Source organism: Marmota flaviventris, chromosome 1 (genome assembly GCF_047511675.1).
Source record: "Marmota flaviventris isolate mMarFla1 chromosome 1, mMarFla1.hap1, whole genome shotgun sequence".
Taxonomy (NCBI): Eukaryota; Metazoa; Chordata; class Mammalia; order Rodentia; family Sciuridae; genus Marmota; species Marmota flaviventris.
The window spans coordinates 107,380,325-107,401,796 of record NC_092498.1 but is presented as its reverse complement, the minus strand read 5'-3'; the positions used below and the strand labels follow the sequence as shown (position 1 = coordinate 107,401,796).

The 21,472-nt window shown below is 41.5% G+C and overlaps 1 protein-coding gene across 21 annotated transcripts in view; it reads right to left on the bottom strand.

Annotated features, from left to right (window-relative positions):
* Ikzf1 (IKAROS family zinc finger 1) overlaps positions 1–19,925 on the bottom strand; it is a 127,478-nt gene extending 107,553 nt beyond the window's left edge. For 3 of the 21 annotated variants that reach the window (XM_071614762.1, XM_027953367.3, XM_071614763.1), the window contains exons 1-2: positions 19,876–19,915; positions 4,943–4,996 (exon numbers count right to left, since the gene is read on the bottom strand). In XM_071614762.1, the coding sequence (XP_071470863.1) occupies positions 4,943–4,982 (40 nt within the window). In that variant the 5' untranslated portion in view covers positions 4,983–4,996; positions 19,876–19,915. The other 18 variants (XM_071614707.1, XM_071614741.1, XM_027953365.3 and 15 more) reach the window with 15 other exon arrangements.
* Positions 19,926–21,472: the final 1,547 nt, after the last annotated feature.

The following is a 21,472-nucleotide window of genomic DNA, read 5'->3' as shown; positions in this document are numbered from 1 at the left end:
GTGCTCAGGTTACGCAAAAGCCTTGGACATGTGCACTAAGTCAGTACTATTTTCTTTGCCCTAAACAGAAGGCCTTAAATATAACCATAGTTAAATGTCTTAGTGTTGGTTTCTTCACCTCTTTCATAAATGAGAAAAAAACTCTGAATAGGAGGATGTGGGAGGGATATGAACCCTCTGACTACTTTTACTTCCCTAAGATGGTGACCTAGAATAATGGTTTTCAAACTCTAAGGACTTTAGGAAGGTGGTAAAAGGAATTTTATTTATTTATTTATTTTTGGTAAGAATAGCACCATAATCTCATACAGAACTTTAATATATAAAATATATAAGTATGAACACTTCAGGGTGGGACAGATGGAGTGCATGCACACTGATAGGCTACCTCGGAGGCCCCAGCTTTTCATTTCAAAGACCCACTAAAGGATCAGATAGTGGAGTCTCTGGCCCATGATTTAAAGCGTACAAGGCCAGCCAGACGCACTTTCATCTCTGGGATTAATCAGGTGTCATCATTGTGGAATGGGGGTGGAGGCTAAGAAACAACCTTTTGGACTTATCTTTTTATATGATCTTCCCTATAAATTTGGTGTCTTTTATGACCCTCTGGGCCCGTGTAGGTGCTAGAGCACCTAAGTGCCAAAGGACAATGATAAAGAATTGTGACTTAGCCAATGAAGGAATGTCATACTTTTTGCTCAATTCATGCTAAAATGCATCTTTAAAAAAAACTCTCTAATATTACTCTTTTAAAAATTTAAGGGATACATCTGTTAGGGAACAATACTAATTACAGCTTGTGGAGGATGTTCATAATAATAAATGTGCTTCTTAAAACTTATATCTGTCTTAAGTTTCTGCACTGAAATGCCAGCTCTCCAGTGTCCCTGACCTTGTTATCTTAGTACTTTTATTTTTTCCTGCATGGGGGCAAAAAGGAGTAATGAAAACAGTAGGGATCATGATTCTAAAATACCGTGATTTAGAATGATCAATAGGAGCTCCCTATGCAGAAGAAACCACATGGAGAAAAGGGAGGATAAAAAACCTATCTCAGTGCGCCAGGGGCATCATGCAAAAAGGCAGAACCAGAAGGAGCAAAGTTGGATATATTCACATGCCCTCCAAGAGCTTGGTCTTAATTCAGCCTTGCCTCCACTTAACTCAGGGATGGTTTTTAAGAGATCATCTGATTTGCCTAAAAGCTCCCCAGTGTGAGTCACCGTTACTGAGACATTAATCCCTCAGGTAAGCCTCTGTACCCAGGAACCCTTGGATTCTTTTACCGCTGGAAGATCTCCAGGAGAAAAATTTATGGTTTCATGAAAACTTTCATGATGGCAAATTCGTTTTACATGTTGACTTTCAACATATTTGCCCAGTTAACCATTCAAATACAAGACCATATAAAGATGACAAAAGATTTAGAAAATGATGTGTTAAATCAAGTCAACACATCCCCAAATATGAACAAGGGGTGATAAGGAGGCTGTGGACCTGGAATACAATTCTGGTTTCACCAGTCTGGAAGACTGATGGGAACATGAGATGGGTCACACCTTAAAAACTCTTACCCTAAGTGTAAAAGGAAGCTAAAAACATGATTTTGGCCTAATTCATAGGGTTGTAGTGAAGACGAAAATAAAAATGATGAATATGAAGTCTAATATTTGGTAACCTGTAACATACTACAGAAACACACAACAGGTATAATTATCAGCTCCCCTCTTTTCCTGCAGTGCATGCACACTGATAGGCTACCTCAAAGATGCAGCCAGCAAGACAGCAAGTATTAACAGTCATGATAATTTAGAAAAGGTGATAAAACTTCACTTGGAAAAATGAAAGAAACTTCTAGCTAAATTATAAATATACGGACTTATATTTAGTTTATTATTGCCTATGTGTCAAATGAAGCATTGCCTATGAGAAGTTTTTGTGGGCCACTTAGATGAGAAATTGTATCATTTGCTTATCAGATTCAAGCAATGATTTCTCAAATTATAATTTACCCAGCAAAATTCTGCGAACTCTCCCCTGCTCCCAAATGCACAAGTTTTTTTTTTTTTTTAATATTTTTTTAGTTGTCAATGAACCTTTATTTATTTATATATGGTGCTGAGAATTGTACCCAGTGCCTCACACATGCTAGGCAAGCACTTTGCCACTGAACCACAATCCCAGTCCCACAAGTTTTTAAAATATATAATTACATGATAGAATATAAATCCTGGGGTAAATAAAAGTTCAGAACATAGAAACCCAGCTCCATAGATGAGTAGAGGCATCTGCGCTCTGGGGCTCAGGTGAGGCTCATGCCCCATAGGGATATTGGGTTTTCTTGTCAGTCATTTAAACTCTGAGTCTCAGCTACCTATAATTTGGAGATGTTAACTGTATCTCTTTCAGTAGGTCCTGGTAAGATAAAATGAGGAATCTCTTAGGACAGCATTTGGTTAATGTAAGGTGTTTAATCAATGTGATTTACTATGATTAACTAGATAAATATTTCCATTTCTATTTCAATATATATAAGCTTCCTTTCCCTAATCAGATTCTGTATATTTACAGGGCGTGTTTATGTCCATGTTTCAACAAACATATTAAAAAGATCTTTAAGGATATATCCAATACAGGGCCTGGGGTTGTGGATCAGTGGTAGAGCACTTGCCTTGCATGTATGAGGAACTCAGTTCAATCTTCAGCAACACATAAAAATAAATAAATAAAATAAAGGTATTGTGTCCATCTACAACTAAAAAAAAATTATTTAAAAGAAAAGAATATATTCAATACATAGTTAGGGTTCTAATAATCTGAGGAACTTTAAAGACCAACTGTTACAGATTTACTGTTACTGTTTCCATCTTTCCTGTTACAGATGCTACAGTGATCCAGGAGGCAAAGCCTTGGGTACCACAGCTGGAGCCAGAGATGCATGCTAGGATAGGTCTCTTAACATCCTTCACTCTTCCAGACTGACTCTTTCTTCAGAAACCAAATGAAAAACATAATGCATATGCATACTAAATATTTGGAAAGAATGCTGAGAAAGAACAAGACAACACAAATGTTACCCAAAGACTTAGTGAGATGTACCTTAAAGGAAAGGAAAGCTTGCTTTAGGCATACTCTCCTCCAAGCCTACCAATAACATTTTCCTAATTTACATGGATTCAAGTCAGTAAACATTTATTGAGCACCTACTATCTGCAAGATACTGAGGACGTGGTCCACAATTTTAGGATAGAGCCAAAAAAAAAAAAAAAGGAAGCGAGTGGTTTGAAAAAAGGCAAATAGTAAGTATTTTGCTATTTTTCAAGTATTCAGGTGGAATCCTAAGAAACTGCTGATATTTGACTTTTTATGAAAAAGGGGATGATTCAGTAACATGTCAACTTCTGTTAGGCTAAGTGTGTATACTTATACCATAACTAACTCACCTCTTTCCTTCCAACACCCATCTTCTAAGAGGGAATCCAACTTAATAAATACCACTCCAGAATTTTCATAAACATATATGTAAGCATATAGAAAAAGTGTGTATGTGTGTAAAATTTGTGGTTTTTGCAAATAATGGGATCATACTTCACATGCCTTTTCATTTTCATAATATTTTCTTTCTATACATGTATATTCATATCCTCCTCATTTTTAAGAGCTATTATGTAAGAGTGCATGGATACATCACAGATTTTAAGTATTTATAACAATGCTACAACAACACATGCTTAAATATTCTTTATACTTGTGAGACTCTATTCTCAAAGTAAATTTCTTAAAGAGAAGTTGCTAAATTGTAGAATACATACAATTTTAGCTTGTGCAGAAAATGATGCACTTGTAGACCAATTTTTACTTGTTCCAGTTGTATACGAAGCATCTGAAGGCCACATTTTAAAAGTTGGCTTTTTTTTTTCTTTGCATCTTGGGGAGTTTATGTCCAAAATGTTACAAGGGAAAAGGTGGAGATGGCAGAGTAGAGGAGGGAGACACCTGTGACTTGCCATAATTCTGTCTCCAGTTTGATGGCACCTGAATATTTTCTGCACATTCTCCAGTAAGCAGCCATGGGATAGGGAGGCACCTTGTAGATGTCCGTTACAAACACTGACTTAGACTAAAATTCAAAATTCAATAAAAACTTCAAAACAGGAGGGGGCAGTTTAGCCAAGGACCCCATGGCATTGACTGACCAGTGTGACATGAAGGCCTGTTTTCCTGGATTGGTAATAAGCCTGTGAAGTTCTAAAACATAAAATACTGAAAACTCCAAAGTCCAGGAAGCTTCTACTACTTCCTGGTACTGTCCAGGTACAGTGCCAGACAAATGGACTTCCTGTGTTATCCATTTGGGAGCTGTGCAGGTCTTGCTACGCTGGCTAGTGGCCCATCCTCAGTGGTGCTGAACAGGACAGTCTGTTACCCACCCTTAAGGTCTCCATTAGTGACTTCTCCACTTTCTGGGCTTCCTAAGATGACAAGAGCTTTTCCCAGAATGTTTTGAAAAGATATAATTTAAAATGGATCCATGTTATTTCTATTCTTACCAAATATTCAAATAATTCCAGGCACTATTGGGTTTTTCAAGTTATTTTTCTCCTCTTTTCTGTCTCCCCCCTCCCTCCCTTTATTTTAAATACTATCTTTGGAATGTCCTTAGGTTCTAGGGTGGACCCATATGCAACTGTTTCTCCTAGAAGTGCAACATATATTTAATTATTTCCAACTTACTATCAGATTTAACACTTAAATTAATTATGTTATGGGTTTTTTTTTCCCTGTTCAGGTTCTCAAACTGGGATCATTTGTTAAAGTTGAAGTAAACAGACACAAATTCCAGCTGGGTCTTATCTTTTGCAGAATAGCCCCTCTGCCTCCCCATGAGCATTGCAGATGCCTTGACTCCTGGCTATACAGGTATCCCATAAGGTCTCACCTGAAACTTGGGACATGTCTTGACCCTCATCAGCATCCATTGTCTCCAGGTTATCTGAGAAAGAGAGGAAGGGATTTTTTAGTTTAAAGCAAAAATACTAATATGTGTGTGTGAGAGAGACAGAGAGAAAAAGAGAGGGGGAGAGAGAGATAAAGAACCCTTATGCTATTTAACAACAAGGTTATCTAGCAAGAATAATGCATTTTCCTCCTCACATACTTGCTGGAGTATCTGACTGGCACAGACCTTGATCCTTTTAAAAACAGCATTACAAAGATTTATAAAAATATCATTACAAGCACAGGAGGACCAAATTTGTTATTTATTGTTAATTTCCTACTGCATAATAACCCAAAATGCAAACTGACTGCAACAAAATTAAGCAGAAAATTAAATGGCCCTGGGTCATTGTAGGCACAGAATTCATTCTCTTGGCTGATCCATAGTTATGTTCTTTCTAATTTACTGAGCATGCATCGATGAACCTTGAGTCAGCTTGGTGACACGCGTACAATCAGCAATCAAAAAACGAAGCAATTTGCTGAAGAATGTCTCATTTACCCAGGCAAGGCTGCATATCTGAGCAGCAACTGCACTACCTCCATCAATAATGAATACACCTCCAGCCTGGCAGATGGGCAACGCAGGCACTGCTGTCCTTGTCCCTCACTCTTCCTCAGACCTGGCCCTCAAACTCTACCAGCAAGCACTCTTATTCAGGGAGAAGTGACGGCAGTGCAAGCCAGGAGAGGGCCCAACCCTTCCTGTTTTGCTGACAGGGGGCTGGCTTCTCAGATCGGTTTAAATTTACAAATACAAACAGGAGAGATGCTGCCCTATAGTGGCCACAGGGAATGTACCACAGGCTGCACTGTGAGGCACTACAAATGGGAAGGGACCCAATATCAGTGGGGTAGAAGTTAGGGGAGTGCTGTGCTTTGCACTTGGGCTCCTGGCCTGCAACTCTCTGGCACCCATAATATATGACATCTGGCAGCTCTGTAGATAAGAAATCTGTGGCCAGCAGAAAGTGACCTCAACAAAGTCTGATCATTATACTCTCTGCTTAGAAAGCCTTTGGAAGAGACCCCTCACTAACTAGCAAACTGAAGCTATTTGTTGACTCTAAACCAGCCCCCACCCCCGTTTTTTCTTTGCTATCTCTGTCTCTTGGGTTCAGATGTGTGGATGTGAGCTGAAGCCTGTTTTCAGCAGAGATCTGGAAACTGATGGAAGATTCAGGGTCCTTACCCTCTCTCTGTTAGGCTGAATAGTGTGTGGGAAGATATTTAAAATTTTATGTATTATAGTTACATGTGTTATACATATAACCTTATATAGCTTTACATCTTTAAAATCTTTAATGGTACATGTGGAATATGTATTCTCAATTTCAGGAATACCAGTATTAGTCACGAAGAGGACATAAATGACAGTTCCTTTTTCTGTATGGGGAAAGGTTTTGTCTATTTTTGAAAGGCACTGAACTGGTCTGAGTGTGCTGTGAACTTTCAAGGTGGGTGCATGGCTTAGGAGAACTGCCTGAGCCAGAGAAGAGAAAAAGACCCTATATCTCACATGTGCTCCAGTCCCAGAGTGAGGGTCACTAGCAACTGATACAAGACAAAGCAGACCCAGAGCCAACCACAGAAAAGCCATGTGCCTAGCATTGCCTGCACTTCTCTGTAAAAAAAAAAAAAAAAAGCAGTATCCTAGGATTCTTCTGAAACAGTCCAAACATTATCATAATAAAGAAATGAGACTCAACTGAGAACAATCTTAGTACTTTCTGTATAGCACTCACATGAGAAGTAAGGACTTAATTATGGTGGTATGTAACAAACCCCTTCCCAACTGTCCCAGCATTGCTGAGTGAAGACTACAAAAGTCAAATCTTATTGGAACAATGACTTGAACACAAAATTTCTGGAATGCCTACTTTGAATTTTTTGCTACATGACAGATAGAGGTTTTGACAACTTAAACAAAGAAAAAAAAAAAAAAAAGGAGACAATGCTTTTAATCCCCACCACTTAAAACTAATATTTTTTTCCATGTGTTTCTGTGCTCTTTTAAAAAGAAAGTACATTTATATTCCAAATGTACTATTTCAAAATATTTTTCATTTAATACACATCTTTTTATTTAACCAATATGCATCATTGCCATCATTATTTTTAAGGGCTATGGCCACTCAATTGATTTATTTAACAATTGATTAAAACCTATTATTGTACTCAATAAAAGATTGAGTACTCATTAAAAGATGAGTTCTCATTAAAAGATGAAAATGTTTCCAAAGGCCTGGCTAAAGGCTACCCCACCCAAGCACCAAAGGAGAAAACACCTGCCAAGAGATGGTGGATGACCCTCTAGATGTGCTGTCTGGGGCAGAATTGCTGGACACTGTGTTCCACTGGACACATTTGCCTGATCGTTCAGGTGGCAAGATGTGTGAATATATTACAAGCCAGAATCTCCACCATCTGCCCTGTGGCTGGTCCCCAGTCAGACCCTGCCCTGTGGTAACCCCTACTCCAGACAGTCATGTCACAAAGAGAATGCAGATGTCTCTTGGAGGGAACTGGGGGGAGAGGGGAAGGTGAAGCTGCAGAGAACACCACCTAGAGCGAATTTAGTGAGAACCCTGGGGACAGCGGTGCATGGGAGGAACCTGAAGCTCTACCTCTGTGCTTTGTCATTAAAGCTCTAGAACCACTTCCCGCCCTGGTAATGTGGACCTTTGTGATGCAATCCACCACACTTCAATTTTCATGCACACTTTCAGCCAAACCTTCTCTGGCATTGGGGAACTTCATGGACTTGTGACCAGTGCAGTTACTCAGGGGCCCATGCTCAGAGGGTCCCTCGGTGTAATGTCTGTTCATGCCCTTATGTAGAAATTCTTAATAATTTCTGAGCTGGGGCCCAGGAGCCAGTCTGTATAGGGCCAGTGACTTCTGTGGTTGACATGTCTCACTTCACAGTATTGACTTACCAAGCTTCTCCAAACTCCCCTCACTCTAAATGTGCATCACTTAGGATGATAAAAACAGTGACTTGAAGGGTACTTAAATCCCAACCCGTCCCCTCGTAACCATGAGTCCCACCTAGGCTTTGCACCCAGTTTATAAAGCACCAAGTTAGCCCCTCTGATGCCACGTGGAAGGAATGCAAGTGTCAAACAGAAAATGGGATTGGTCTCAACTAAAAAAGGAGCTGATTCAGTGAATGGAGTTAATCACAAAAATAAATTTTTGGTGTGTTTCCACAAAGTTTCACCAAAACGAAAAATCAAGACCATTAGGTCTATAAAGGGAGATGCCAGAAGGAATTATTTCACAAAAATATTCTGTGATTTTCTACTTTGCATGGGAAACCCAAACAATTCCAGGCAAAATCTAACCAAATCAATAGAAAACACAGCAATATCAGTACACTAACTTTTTTACCTGTGCAATTCGTATAACCATGAATGCTTTTATTGTTTCTTTGGAGCAAGCAGTTCTGAATCTTGCACAAGGGGAAATAGATGCAGAGATAAGTTTAGGCCAATGTGACAGAGGCTGTTCAGGGCTGACCCTGTAGGGGAACTGACAGTGAAGCTTCTGTTAGAATCCACCATCTCTCCAAATCTCTTTGCCTTTCCTGTGTCTCCTTCATCTCCTTCTCCTCCCATCTCTCCCTCTCTCTGTCTCCCACTTACTCTCTCCCCCCTCTACCTCTTTTTTCCCTTCCTCTGTCTCTCTCCTTCTGATCAAACAGGGACGAAAAAATCTTACTTTCCTGTTTCATTCAAAGGAGTCAATGTATCACCAACTTTAGAGAACAGGAGCAAAAGAAGTAAGAATGGACTCCAGGCAGGGAAGTGCAGACTCACTGTCTCTGCAGACACATGGGGGACCAGGAGCCTTTCCTGAAACCACCTCCTGCACCTTGCCTTTCCTCCTTCCACACAGAGGCTGGACTGGAACCTGGCTGGCTACGAGAGAGAAGCATCCAACAGCCCTGGGCAGTTGCTGCTTCCAAGTGAGGAGATGGGCTTGTCTTCCTTGGAGTGGCCCCATTTCTAACCCAAGCAGCCCAGAGAAGGACACAACCAGAGTCCCCTAAGCATGCAAGCTTGCAGGACCACTGGGGAGCAGCTTCCAAATGTCCTTCAGCTTCCTCCAGTGAGCACCTCCCTCCACGGCTTGCTATGAAACACAGGGCCTGTTGCAGAATTCTCATATGCTGAGTCTGGATTAATGAATTTAGAAGGAAAATCCAGACCCCTGTGAAGAATTATAACTTTCTTATTTTTCAAGCTGTTAAAGAACTACCAAGTATGGGTCCTGCCAAACTTCCTGAAGGAAATACTGAGGGTCGGTCAAAATTAGCCCATTCGCTGGTAGCATGCAGTACTTATCACATGCCTTAAAAAACGCTCTCTGAGATTTAAACAATCTCCTTGTGCTTTTTTGTTTGTTTTCTAAGCAAATGCCTCCTTCTCATCCCTGATACTGTACAGGTAATTCTTGCACAGTGATGTTTCATTACATTTCTTGCCTTGTGTATGACAGAATAAAGCAGAAATGGATGCTAGTTCTATCTAGCTTTGTTCAGGCAATGTATTAAATGTCTTGCATTGAGAGGTAAACTGTTAAGCCTCACAGGAACGTCCTCTGTCTTGCCCACCATTCTACTGGGAAGCCCTGACCCAGTGTCCAACTTAGAGCTCGGATTCCTATTTGTTAAATGTGTCTTTAACATTCACAATCAATCCCAAAGGATCCATATCATTTCCATTTTACAGAAGAGAAAACTGAGGTAAAACAGATACAGCCTGACCAAGGTTATCTGTCTAATAAAAAAACAGAGCTGAAGTTGGAACCTGTGGACATGTGATGGAGATGTCTTCCCTCTAGCACTTCTGCTCATTAAGAACTTCACAGCCTCGTGCAGTGGTCAAAACATTCAAATATCTGATAGATGAGGAATGGATTCTACTTATATTTTACCAGAAAATAAACATATTGCATGTAATACTTTGAAATCAAGCCAAACTTTATCTTGGAATTTCTACTGTATTAGTTAAGTTCTAGTTATTCAGTCCAATATCTGCTCCTAGTTTTTCTTACTCCCCAACAAATAAAAGCTGCACTAGAGTTACTTTGCGGGGTTATTTCCTTAAACACTTAATGATGCTTATTTTGAAGGGAGAGGGATGGGGCAGGGTGGACAGGACAAGACTATAATCTATTTAAAATGCCTAGGTCACAGACCTCTTTAATAAAATGCATTATTCCTGCTTAGAGACAAGTTCTTTCATCTTCAGACTGGGAAGATTTTATTTTTGAAAATCTATCATATCACCATGAATTACACTGTATCTTAAAAAAGGAAATATTCCAAAAGAAAGATAAGGCAATATGCAAAGTCTTTGTATCTAGTCAAAGAGACCTTCTTGGTTTGCCTAACAATTTGACAAAACAGGGTGGGAGAATATAAAAACTTCTGAGCATTCTTATTTCATTTCTGACTCTTTTCATTTAAAAAAAATTAGCTGCCAATCTGCACATTTTCATGATTATTCCACAGAGCACTGCTGGTACAAATAACAATGAAAAACAAGATTTAAACAGGAAAGCAGGAATCCAATTTGGCGTTCACACGGCCCCTCCCCCCACATTAAACTGAACCACAGAAAACTCCAACAATTTGTTCTTCTGTGAACCTTCGTCTTGAGGGCAAATTAGCTCAGATATGCAGTTCTGTCCTTGCATTTTCCCCCCTATGGGTAGGAACTGATATGTAAAAGGGGAAGGGTCAAAGGGAACTGAGGAAGACTTAAAACTAGATCCCAAAACCATGATGTTTGAAAGCCTTTTTAGTCAAGACATATTCCAGACTGAAGGGAAACTACACACATGCACACATGTACACACACGAGTATTTTAAAATAGATATTGCATTAGAAAAACTGTTTTAAAACAGGGAAAGTAGAGTGGGAGACATTTCTCTGTACTTATATATTTGCTATTGTCACAGGACCAGAGCTGGACGTCCAGTGGCCCATGAATGTCCTTATGTTATATCACATTGTGTTGTTTTTATTCTCGCATAGTGCACCCTGTTTATATAAAGAAGAGGGGTTTCCCTTCTATATTCTTGCACCATCTGATCTCAAACTACTCACAGACAGTATGGGAGAGACATAAAGTCAAAGCTGACATATTTTTTAATAGAGTTTCTCCTGACACAAACATTGGCCACCTCCTACATAGTTTCCTCAAATATAAATGGCTCTTATGCTTTATCACTTAAATTTAAAAAAAAAAAAAAAGTTTAGGGCTGGGGTTGTAGCTCAGTAGCAGAGTGCTTAAAACTTAAGTTTAGGGCTGAGGTTGTGACTCAGTGGCAGAGCGCTTGCTTAGCACATGTGAGACCCTGGGTTCTATCCTCAGCACCACATAAAAATAAATAAATAAACTAAAGGCATTAAAAAGAAAAAAAAAAAAACTTTAGTTTAGAATGATCTTCTTCTCACTGATTTTGGAAGACCTTCATGCATGGCTAGGAACTGTGCAAAAAAAAAATGAAGTGCAATGAAAATAAGATCTATATCTTTAAAAAAATATAGCAACTGCTTCCAAAGTAATGCTTTACAGTCTCTCTCCAAAGTGCTGATGGCTTGTGATTTATTATTGTAAATTAAAGAGACAGAGGAACCCAGGAATAGATTATGTGTTCCTATTATTTCCAGATTGTTTTTCATTTTTTAAAGAAATAAATGTGAATTTAAAATATTAGCTAAATTATTTTACTTAGCAAGGATTTGTGGTGTCACAAAGAATACAGAATCTCTTTTAGCCCCTCTAGCTTTGAATTTAGCTTAACATACCAGTAAATTATTTCACGTGGACATTTTAAAACTCAAAATTTAAAACCATAGCTGGTAGAAAAATCCACTTGCACACCCATAACATTTCCAAACAATGCACCCTACTGCAATATTGATATTTCTACAAGGCCATTCTACTTCAATTGCATGAATTTATTTGGCAAAAGTTATGTTTTATTTAGACCCAAAGAAGTAGGATCATCCGGATCGCCACAGGAACATCCTGCTCTCTGCAAACCCATACATATACTATGTATTAAAATTTGAAAAGTCATTATTAATTGAATTGCCTTCTGAAGATACTTTCCCAGGTACTACAAACTTGTCATTTTACTTATAGTAAAATCTAGCTGGTGGTGAGTCATGATCTACGAATCTAGATATAAACACAGAAAAAAATGTTTCAGATCAAATAGTTTATGGGATTCACTGTAACATACATATCTATTTATTCTTATTCTTTCCAATAGGAAAGGCCACTTTGATCCCACCTATTTATAATAAGGCTATTCAGCCACTGCTTTAGGGAAGAGCAAGAAGGATAGATATGTTACTTGCTGCCTCCAAGTTAGGATAGGCCTCATGCAAAAGGTAGAAACTTTCCCTAAAGCATTAGAATTGTGAGCTCAGTTCCACTTACAATACCCACAAAATCATCAACTATCATCAATTACAATGAGATAACTTTTTCATAAAAACTATACATAATAAAAACCTATGCTCATAGTACACAGAACAAGGATTCAAAAATTAGGTTCCTGAAACCATGGCTTGGTCTCTTAATGGTTTTAGTACTTTGAAAATTCACCCCAACTTCCAGTGGTTTCAGCTGAAGTCAGAGCAAGCTGTATCTAAGAAGGGTAAAAGGACCAATAAATGTATCAATTAAATAATCACTGCCATGGACCAAAACCAAAGAACAGAAAAAAAAAAATCCCTCAATCATTTGCACTGGTTCTTCAATTGGATAATGTTAGCAAAAAAGGTCTAGATTTTTATTTTATTCTGTGATAGAGAGCTTGGCACTTGCATCCTCTGACCCAAACCTGGAAGCATCCTCATAGCCAGCAGCATGAACCATGCAACAAAATCCATTTGAAACGTGGGTGCCGGGTCCAAATCAGGATTGTTTGGGCTGATTCTGTAATCCTTCACCTTCAGCCTACAATGTCCTCATGCAAATCCAGGGAGGACAGGGTCATTGGTACAACCACACAGAACCTTTCTACTTCCTCATTTGTATGTCTACAAAAATCATCATGTCTTTATTTATAATCTGGAAGAAAATGCTCATGCCATCAGAGAGTTAAATACAAGAAAGCTGATTTTAGTCATATTTTCGGCAGCCCTTAAGTAAATTGAAATAATATATTTTCAATGTTTTATATTAAGTATTCTTTTTTAGCAAATTTTATTACTTTTACAAAAACCCTGTCTGTTCTTAATTGAAAATTCTTTAAATTCAGGCAAACATATACAACCTTCATAGTATAGTAGGAAGACACTCATAGCAGAAAACTACAAGAAATTTCCAAACCAATTTTTAAATGGTAATTAACCACCTTGTATATAAGGACCTGAGATAATGAGCAGTTGGTTTTAATTTAATGAAGTGAGATAAACAATCTGTCAATATGTTTTTAGAATGAATCTCTTTGAATATCACTTTAATTTTCTGCCCTACGCAAAATTCAGCACAAACAAGAAGGAAAAAGGTCACTTTTCAGGCTAAAAGTGGGGCTCGCAGTAGGGGGTCGATGGCTTTCTCTAGTTTCCATTAAAAGCACTGGAACACATTTCAGAGTGCCTCAGAAGTAAGCTAAAGGTCAATTCCTCATTTTCATGTCTTCAAAAGATTCAAAATTAAACATTTTCCCTATTAGGTCCAGGGAGGTATCTTTTGTGGAATTTTATTTGTCCCAGTGAAAGTGTGATGATATAACAAATTAAAAAAATATCAAAAACTATCAAAAAATCAGTAGTCATCATAGAATCCCTAGCTTTGGAAAAAGACTAACTCAGAGCATATTGTTCATTTTCAAACAGTTTCAAATTAACAGAAAGTGGTGTAAAGTGTAGATTTTTGTGTGTGATCTCAAAAATGGAGCACAAAAATCTACTTCAATATAGACCATGCCTTACAAACACTTCCTGCAGTTCTTAGTTATTTAAGTGTGTCCCCAAACCACACATATGACATAAAGAAAGAAAAGAAGGCAGGAGAAAGAGGGAAAGAAAGAAAGACAGACAAGGCAGACAGGGCACGAGAGTGGTGGATTCCCTCTTCACAATGCACTGCTGTCCATAATATGTAACCATCCATCCATTATCATTAACTTCTGGTGAGAAAATGGCGGGAAGAGTCAGATTTTCTGTAGCAGTGAGCTGCTTGCTGAAGAAAAATGAATCACTGCACACTTGAATGAGAAAATATGAAGAAAGCACTTTGGCACTAATTAGTGCCCACTTTAAGCAATTCGTTAAGCCATGGCCCTGCGCCACAAGCCATCAGGAGGTGGAGCATGGGGCCAACCCGAAAGCAGAACGTGCAGATGGAGCATAATGATGCTCTCCATCACCCCAAGACAGTGAGCCCAGACAGGGTGCAGGGTGCCACTCTGAGAGCAGGCCACCCACCACAAAAAAAAAGAGAAACAGAGGACCACACTGGCTATTCCAATCCATACAAGCACAGCAAAGACACTCAGTGACACTCACCAACCAACTTGCCTCCTCACAGCCAAGCAAATCCCGACTTTGAGACCCTGCTTCTCAGAGTCCCTCTCTGACCCAGCCACCTGGAAGGATCCTGGTGCCTGGTGGTAGGGCCTCAGCGCCCTCCTTGTCTTCCTCAAAGGTCCTACTACCCGTCTTGACACTCCACTGGGGCACAGAGAAAGGTGGAACCAGTTGCCAAATATGCAAAAAAGGAGGGAAGCTAGTTTTCTCTCAGGAAAGCACACACAGGAAGGGAGCCTGGGCTTCCTGTCCTAACCAAAAACGAGTTCAGAAATTATTTGAACGTCTGATTTGTCAGGCTTGTGGTGGAAAAGGGTGTTCTTTTAGTCAACAGGAATTATGAGTTCGCCAAAGGCACAAAATGGCCAAGGAAGAAAAGAAAAAGGGTCAGGCCTCAGAAGGAGAAGACAAATGGGTTCCACACCTGTGACTTGGGGTTTTCAGCATTTTTAACAGTTTTTCACCAGGTGGCTGGCTGAAGACACCTCTTGCATCCACCTATTTATCACAGGCAACCATGAGAAAGAGAAAATGTCAACTGAAACGATGTGCCAATTGTCTACAGATTAGGCTTCAGTTGCTCTCCCTATGGGCCCTTTTCAGGAGTAACCACCAGCACACAACAAAATAGGGGTAGGCACCCACACCCCCACTTTGAAACCTTTTGCAAACCTTCTTTTAGTGGCTGTTGTATTTCATCTGTAATGTGCAGCACTACATCCTTGGTGTTTCATCATGTCTTAAAGATATTTGTTAGAATATTTAAGAACAGTTAAGAGCTATGTCAAAAGCTATTAAAGCAATGGCACTATAAATCTAAAAACTGGAACATATATTCCAAGGAGATGGAGGTATGAAGGCACTTATTAAGATGAAAAAAAATACAATGAAGCCAGAGTTGACATGAAGAACCCCAGTGTGAGCATTTAATCAGCACCAGAGTTCAAGACAGTTTTTTTTTTTTTTTTTTAATTCAAGACAGTTTTATTGCTATTTATGTAGTTTAGTTTGGGGTGTCCTAGGACCCTAACAAAATCCCAGTTCTCCTTAGCACCTTATCTGAATTTTAAGAGAAAGAGTATGTCTGTGTGTCTCTGTGTGTGAGACAGAAAGAGTGATTTAATGCTGACCCAGATCAAAAAGGTACTTGTGCCTTTTTTTTGAACCAAATAAACTGACTTCTTTCAAGACGTGAAGTGGATTCATATTTTTGCTTCTATGCTTTAAGAATGGGTCACTTGTTGCTTTTGCAACTCATCTTTCTTCCCATAAAGTGGAAAGATTATACCATGCATATAAGAAATGAAATAGTTCTGAGTTCTATGTAAATACAAATACATAAGGATACTGGTCAGGGAGTGGTGTTCACAGTCAGAGAAGGAGCTTCAGCAACTCTGTGGTGAGAAGTAGGAGCCCCAAATGCTTGTCAGTCTTAAAAATAGGCAGCAAAAGTCAAGGTTTCCAGAGAACCTCAGAGGGCTCTTCATTTGCTTTCTACGAGCTGGATCCACTTACAAGACTCTTCCTTAGAATACAGCACAAGAACCAGTACTTATTTCATAGTGAAATTGCTATGTAATTTCAAAGATTTGAGAAGGAGAAAAATAACACTGAACAGTGCTATTCTTTATGAATCCTCAGCTAACTGCAGTTACATGAGATGAAAACACAAAATTAGGCAAACAATCAAAATACTATTATCATTTACATTGAAACTCACCATTCTAAATAGAGAAATTCATTTTGTTTTTGTAAAAGGTAAAAAAAAAATGGTAGCTATATTACTCATGTTAGGTCTGTATGATTTAAAACTCTTCCACACTGCGTGCATGCCTCACTCCACACTGTGTGCATGCTATGTGTGTGTGTGTATGCATGTACATATGTAATTTATTTACTGTATGTATTAGTATACATAATCTTGATATAAAAGACATGTAATTCTCTTAGGTTTTAAAGGTTTAACATTATACTGATAATATGCTACTGCATTAAGCAAATCTGATGCTCACCAATACAAATCAAGAGAAAATATTCCCCAAACCAAAGAACCACCATTCTCACTCTAAGTCTTCGGCCAAGTAAAGAAAATACAGTGGCCTACAACTCTGCTGGGCTTTAGACCTCTTGGTCAATAAATTCACTGTGATATTAACTTTCGAACAAAGGAATCATCTCCATGGATGGCCACAGTTTACCTTTTGTTTAGGAGACTGTGCACAAACTTCTCAAAAGAGTCAAACACAGTACACTTTTATTTGTAGCCACTGTGGTCTCCTGTGAGACCACAATGGTGGGCTATTATTGCTAAAATGCTCCTGAATTTGGGGAGGAAGATGTAGTTTTCTCAGATGAAGAACTCTAATTAAGGCACTGATGAATTAAACAAACAAGCACTGTGCTGTTTCTAAACTCCAGCCTTCAACTATCACCAGGATACAAAAGGGGAAGAAAACAGGACCATTTAACTCAAAATATTTTTGTCACCAGCTCTGGTGGGTTGCAAGACTGAGAAGCTCACTTTTTCCCCCATGTAAAAAGGTATGTTCATGGGAAAATGTGAAATTAAAAATATTCTATCAAATGAGATGGTACAGTTTTTAAAATGAGAAATCATAGTTATTACTGTAACATGTTCTGCATGTTACAGTATGCCACTGTAAGCAGGTGAATCTTCCTATCATGAATATTTGTCCCTGTTTAAATTTTAAGCCGTATACCAAATAATCCAATGTGTCACTGAAGCAATTCAGACACATTCTAATATAAATGATGCTTAACCTGTTATTTTTTAAAATCCCATATAAAAGATGATCCAATTAACCTCACTGAACAAACACCTTCTAACAAAGAAATTCAAGAGGGCGCAGGCATTTTCTTGAAGGTGTCACTCCCCCCTCAACTGATAACCCTACCCGAATGAACCACTCTTAAAAGCATTTGAATTTCCATTAAAGTTAAAAATATTATACATATTAAGTATTTTCAACTTTTATAAATTTTCCTTTCTTACCAGAAACTGATTTCACTAGTAAGAAGATATTTCTTTAACATCATTTTGTCTCTGGAAGTTTAAACAAGGTACTTCAAAGATGAAATACACTCTGCAGCAGGGTGGGAAATCATGCGAGGGTAAAATTCACTCCGAGTTAAAATTCACTCCGGGTGGGTTACAGTCCCCAAAGGGAAGGGAAACTGCATGTGAAGCCTGTGCAGCTTCAGACCTTATGGAATCGTTAGTTTTTTGGCCACTGGATGTGATATTGTATGCCTCCAAATTAGAAGGAAAAACAGTCATCTGCTTCTGAGATTCCTGAGGAATCACCAATGATGCTTGACAGATTTTAAAAATACATTTCAAATAAACCTCAAGTGATCTGATGTTTTACTATTATTGAGAGTTTTCCTGAGAAGGTTTTCTGACCCACAGGGAGCAAAGGTACCAAGTTTTCAAAACCGGGATAATTCTGTTTTTCAGAAAGCAAGCTCAGGCTAAATAGAAGCAAAATGCTTTTACCTCAAAAATAAGAAAAGTTTTTAATTAATTTTTTTTTACAAATGGCTTTATAAATGATTTTATAAAGTTGAATTCTGTGATCCCACTATATGTGTATATATGAATTTAAATATGAGCAGGAGCTAGAACATCTTCGTGGTGACAGCGGAGCTGTTCAGAAGTGTCCGGTGTTGGCCTGATCCTGCACCTACAGTCACAGCCTAAAGCGGCAGAGGCTTTCACAAAACTCATCGCTCTCGCTGTCCTCAGAATGGAGAGGCATACGTGAGCAACACCGACACCAGGGATTACGAATGTTACCGCCTAGTCTGTCCTTTCCAGCTCTCAGGGAAAAAAAAAAAAATCAAATTCACCAGTTACCCAAGTTTTCCTACTGAAATTGAAAACACTCACGTGGATTTGTGCGTCGCACTTTGGGGGCCAAGACTGATCCTCCGCGTGAAGAGCGACCTTGGAGCCGGGCTCCCTCTGCCCTGTGGGTCTCGACCGGGTCACCCGCCCTGCCGCGGTCCCGCGTCCCGCCCGGGCTGTACTACGCTGGCTGCTCAGGGGCCCAGAGCTGTCCCCGCGTCGCCACTTTGGGCGCGGGCCGCGCAGGCACTTGTTAGAGTGCCCTGCTAACTTGGCCGCGGAGCTCTTCCCAGCTTTCTTTCACAATGACTTCCTGAAGTTGCTCACTCGCATTGTTCCCCATTTCTCCGCCACACTCCCCGCCCCCCGCCGGCTCCGACCCGGCTTCGAGCTCCCTGCCGACCGGCTGCCCCGCGCGCACAGCGCCGCCCGCGGGTAAGCGCACTTCGTTCCCTCCGCCGCGGCCGCCCCCGTCGCGCCCGCGCGTCTCCACCTGCGGCCGCCCAGAACGGCGGTGGCCCGAGCGCGCGCGCCCCCGCCTTGCGCTCCGAAAACTTTGGGGTGGCGCACACTGCCAGTGTCCAGCTTGACTTGCCCTCAGTCCGCCCGGCCCAGAGCGTGCCTTGGCCGCCTCTGGGTGCGCTGCTCCGGTATACGGACCGATGAGCGGAGCTGAAAACAGAACGGGACGCGGAGAGGTGCGCGCCGTCCCGTCTCAGTCCCCACCGCTGGATCCCAGCTTGCCGGACGCGCGTCCCAACAGCAACTCTGGGGCCTGCTGTGGCGCGCGCACAAACTTTGTAACGGCGTCGGACTGGGGCCAAGATCCCCAAATCTGCCTGGGCGGCGGCGGGCACGGGCCGTACCTGCTGGCGCCGCCGCCGGCTGCAGCCCGTTCGCCCGCGCCGGGCCCGCTCGGCGCGCCGCCGCCACCCCCGCGCGCAGCGCGCCCGGGCCCTCCCCTTGCAGCCAAGCTTCCTCATTCCAGCGCAGCATCGCGCCGCGGCCCGGCACGGGATGCCGCGGCCGGCGCTTTGCCCGCGGGCCAGGCAGCCCAGCTCGGCCACGATGCTGCAGGACCCGCGCGTAACCCGGGGTGGAGGGGGGCGGCGGCGAGGGCTACATGTGCTGGCCCGCCAAGAAGGGGAGGGGTTCGCGCGCTGCTTGGCCGGCAACCCTGTGCGCCAAGCCAACTGGTCGGTTTCAATACCAGCTCATTTGCCCCACAGGAGACTTAAGGGGCTGGGGACGCTGTAAAACACTTTTCTCAGGGTCTACCAGCGTTTGCTGCCCTCCCAGCTCCAAGACCCTGGAACTGGAACCCATTGGCTCCCAGATACGGGCTGTGGCTAGTGCCCAACCAAAGGGGTGGGAAAAGTTGATCTTCCGCGAGTGAGGAGAAGATGCAATTCATTTTCCCAGACAAGACAACCAATGGAATACCTCTCGTCTCTCTTCCCTCCCACCTGCGCAAGGCAGAAGTTAGGATGGCGCCTTCCATCTTGGCCTGTGTGCACATGCAAGTGTGGAAGGGGATCTGTGGGCGGAGGTGACAGCAAAGGCAGTTCTGCAGTCCCGCTCGACGGCGCTTTGCACCATAGACCTCTCTGTGGCGTGTAAGATACCAGGTGCCTGGGTGGAAATAGGAATGCCACCTCTGACAGCGCACCCCTCAAGGAACCTCTCGTTCTGATTAGCTGGGCCCCACCCCGAGCGGGGACCAAACGTGTGTTCTCAGCCTTAACAGAAGAGGAGGAATCACTAATTCCACAAACAAAGCCAGGTCCCCGCCGCCGGGTGGCAGGGGAGGGAACTCAGAGGGGAGAGATGCGCCCCTTGTCTTTCCAGGCTTGCTGGAGCCCTCAACAAAGCACAAAATAAAGATGGAGCTGTCCTGTGAGGGCTGCACACAGTCACAGGGTGCCTGCTGGGACATGGTAGCTCCAGGAAGGCTCGTGTTAGGATGTGCAGGGGTAGATGAAGGCACAGTCCTTCCAGGTAGAACAGCTGGGCAGCCAGAAAATACAGAAAATGTCACTTAAGGGTAATTGAGAGTGACTGGGATCACAGCTGCCCAGCTGAAGCATATCCTGGGGGTGTGGCCTGGCTGAGAAGACTGGTGTGGTAGGGCCCCCAGCACACACCTCAGAGATCAGTTTTGCCTCTGCATTCCCTGGGAGAAGTCCCCACTATCCACCAGGAACCCCAACACCACCTGAGCAAAAGTTTTGCTGCACCACTTAAATAACATCTACTACTCAGTTTGTCCCGGCAGACATTCAACTGCGCAGAGCCCAAGCAAGTTAACTTGGTGATAAAGCCCAGACTAGTGAAAGTTCTATTTCTAGTCCTCCCCTTCACTTTGTGACCTTGGGTAAGTTCTTGAAACTCCTGAGCTTCATCTTCTGTATTTGTAGAAGAAATGCATGTTATTAACCATAGAGAGTCCTTATCAGGATTCCATGAGGCAATAACTACAGGGTATAAGACCCAAAGGAAGCCAATGATGTAGGGAAGGGGTCATGGGACATCTCTGGTTCTTGGATATGGAATAGGCTTTGCTCTTTAAATATGTGCATTAGTCCCCAGGAATAGATTCAGGTATGGTCTCCCACCAAGGCATGTGAGGCTCTCAACCCAGATAATTTGGGCTGTATGCTATTGTTGGAAATCCTTAGCCTTTCTAACCTGTTTCCCCATTTATAAATTGGTGGCAGTCTTTCTTCTGGGATTGTTTGTGAGTTAAATAGATCATATATGGAAAATCTTGTTATGTGCCTAACCAAGGAGGACTCCGTATATAGTGATACTTTTGTATTCACCCCACTAACTACCAATGTCCTATTGAGATGGGAAGAGTGCTGCAGAGTTAGACCCCACTTTTTACTCCTTACTCCCCCCACCCACCCCCAAGCAAGTAGAATTGAAGTAACTGTGTTTGTAACCTGGGTCTTGAGGAGAGACACCACGAGACCAGAGAGTTCAGTGAAATCAAATGCCGAAGCCCTAAGACACAGCAATTAAAGTATGTTGGAGGGGA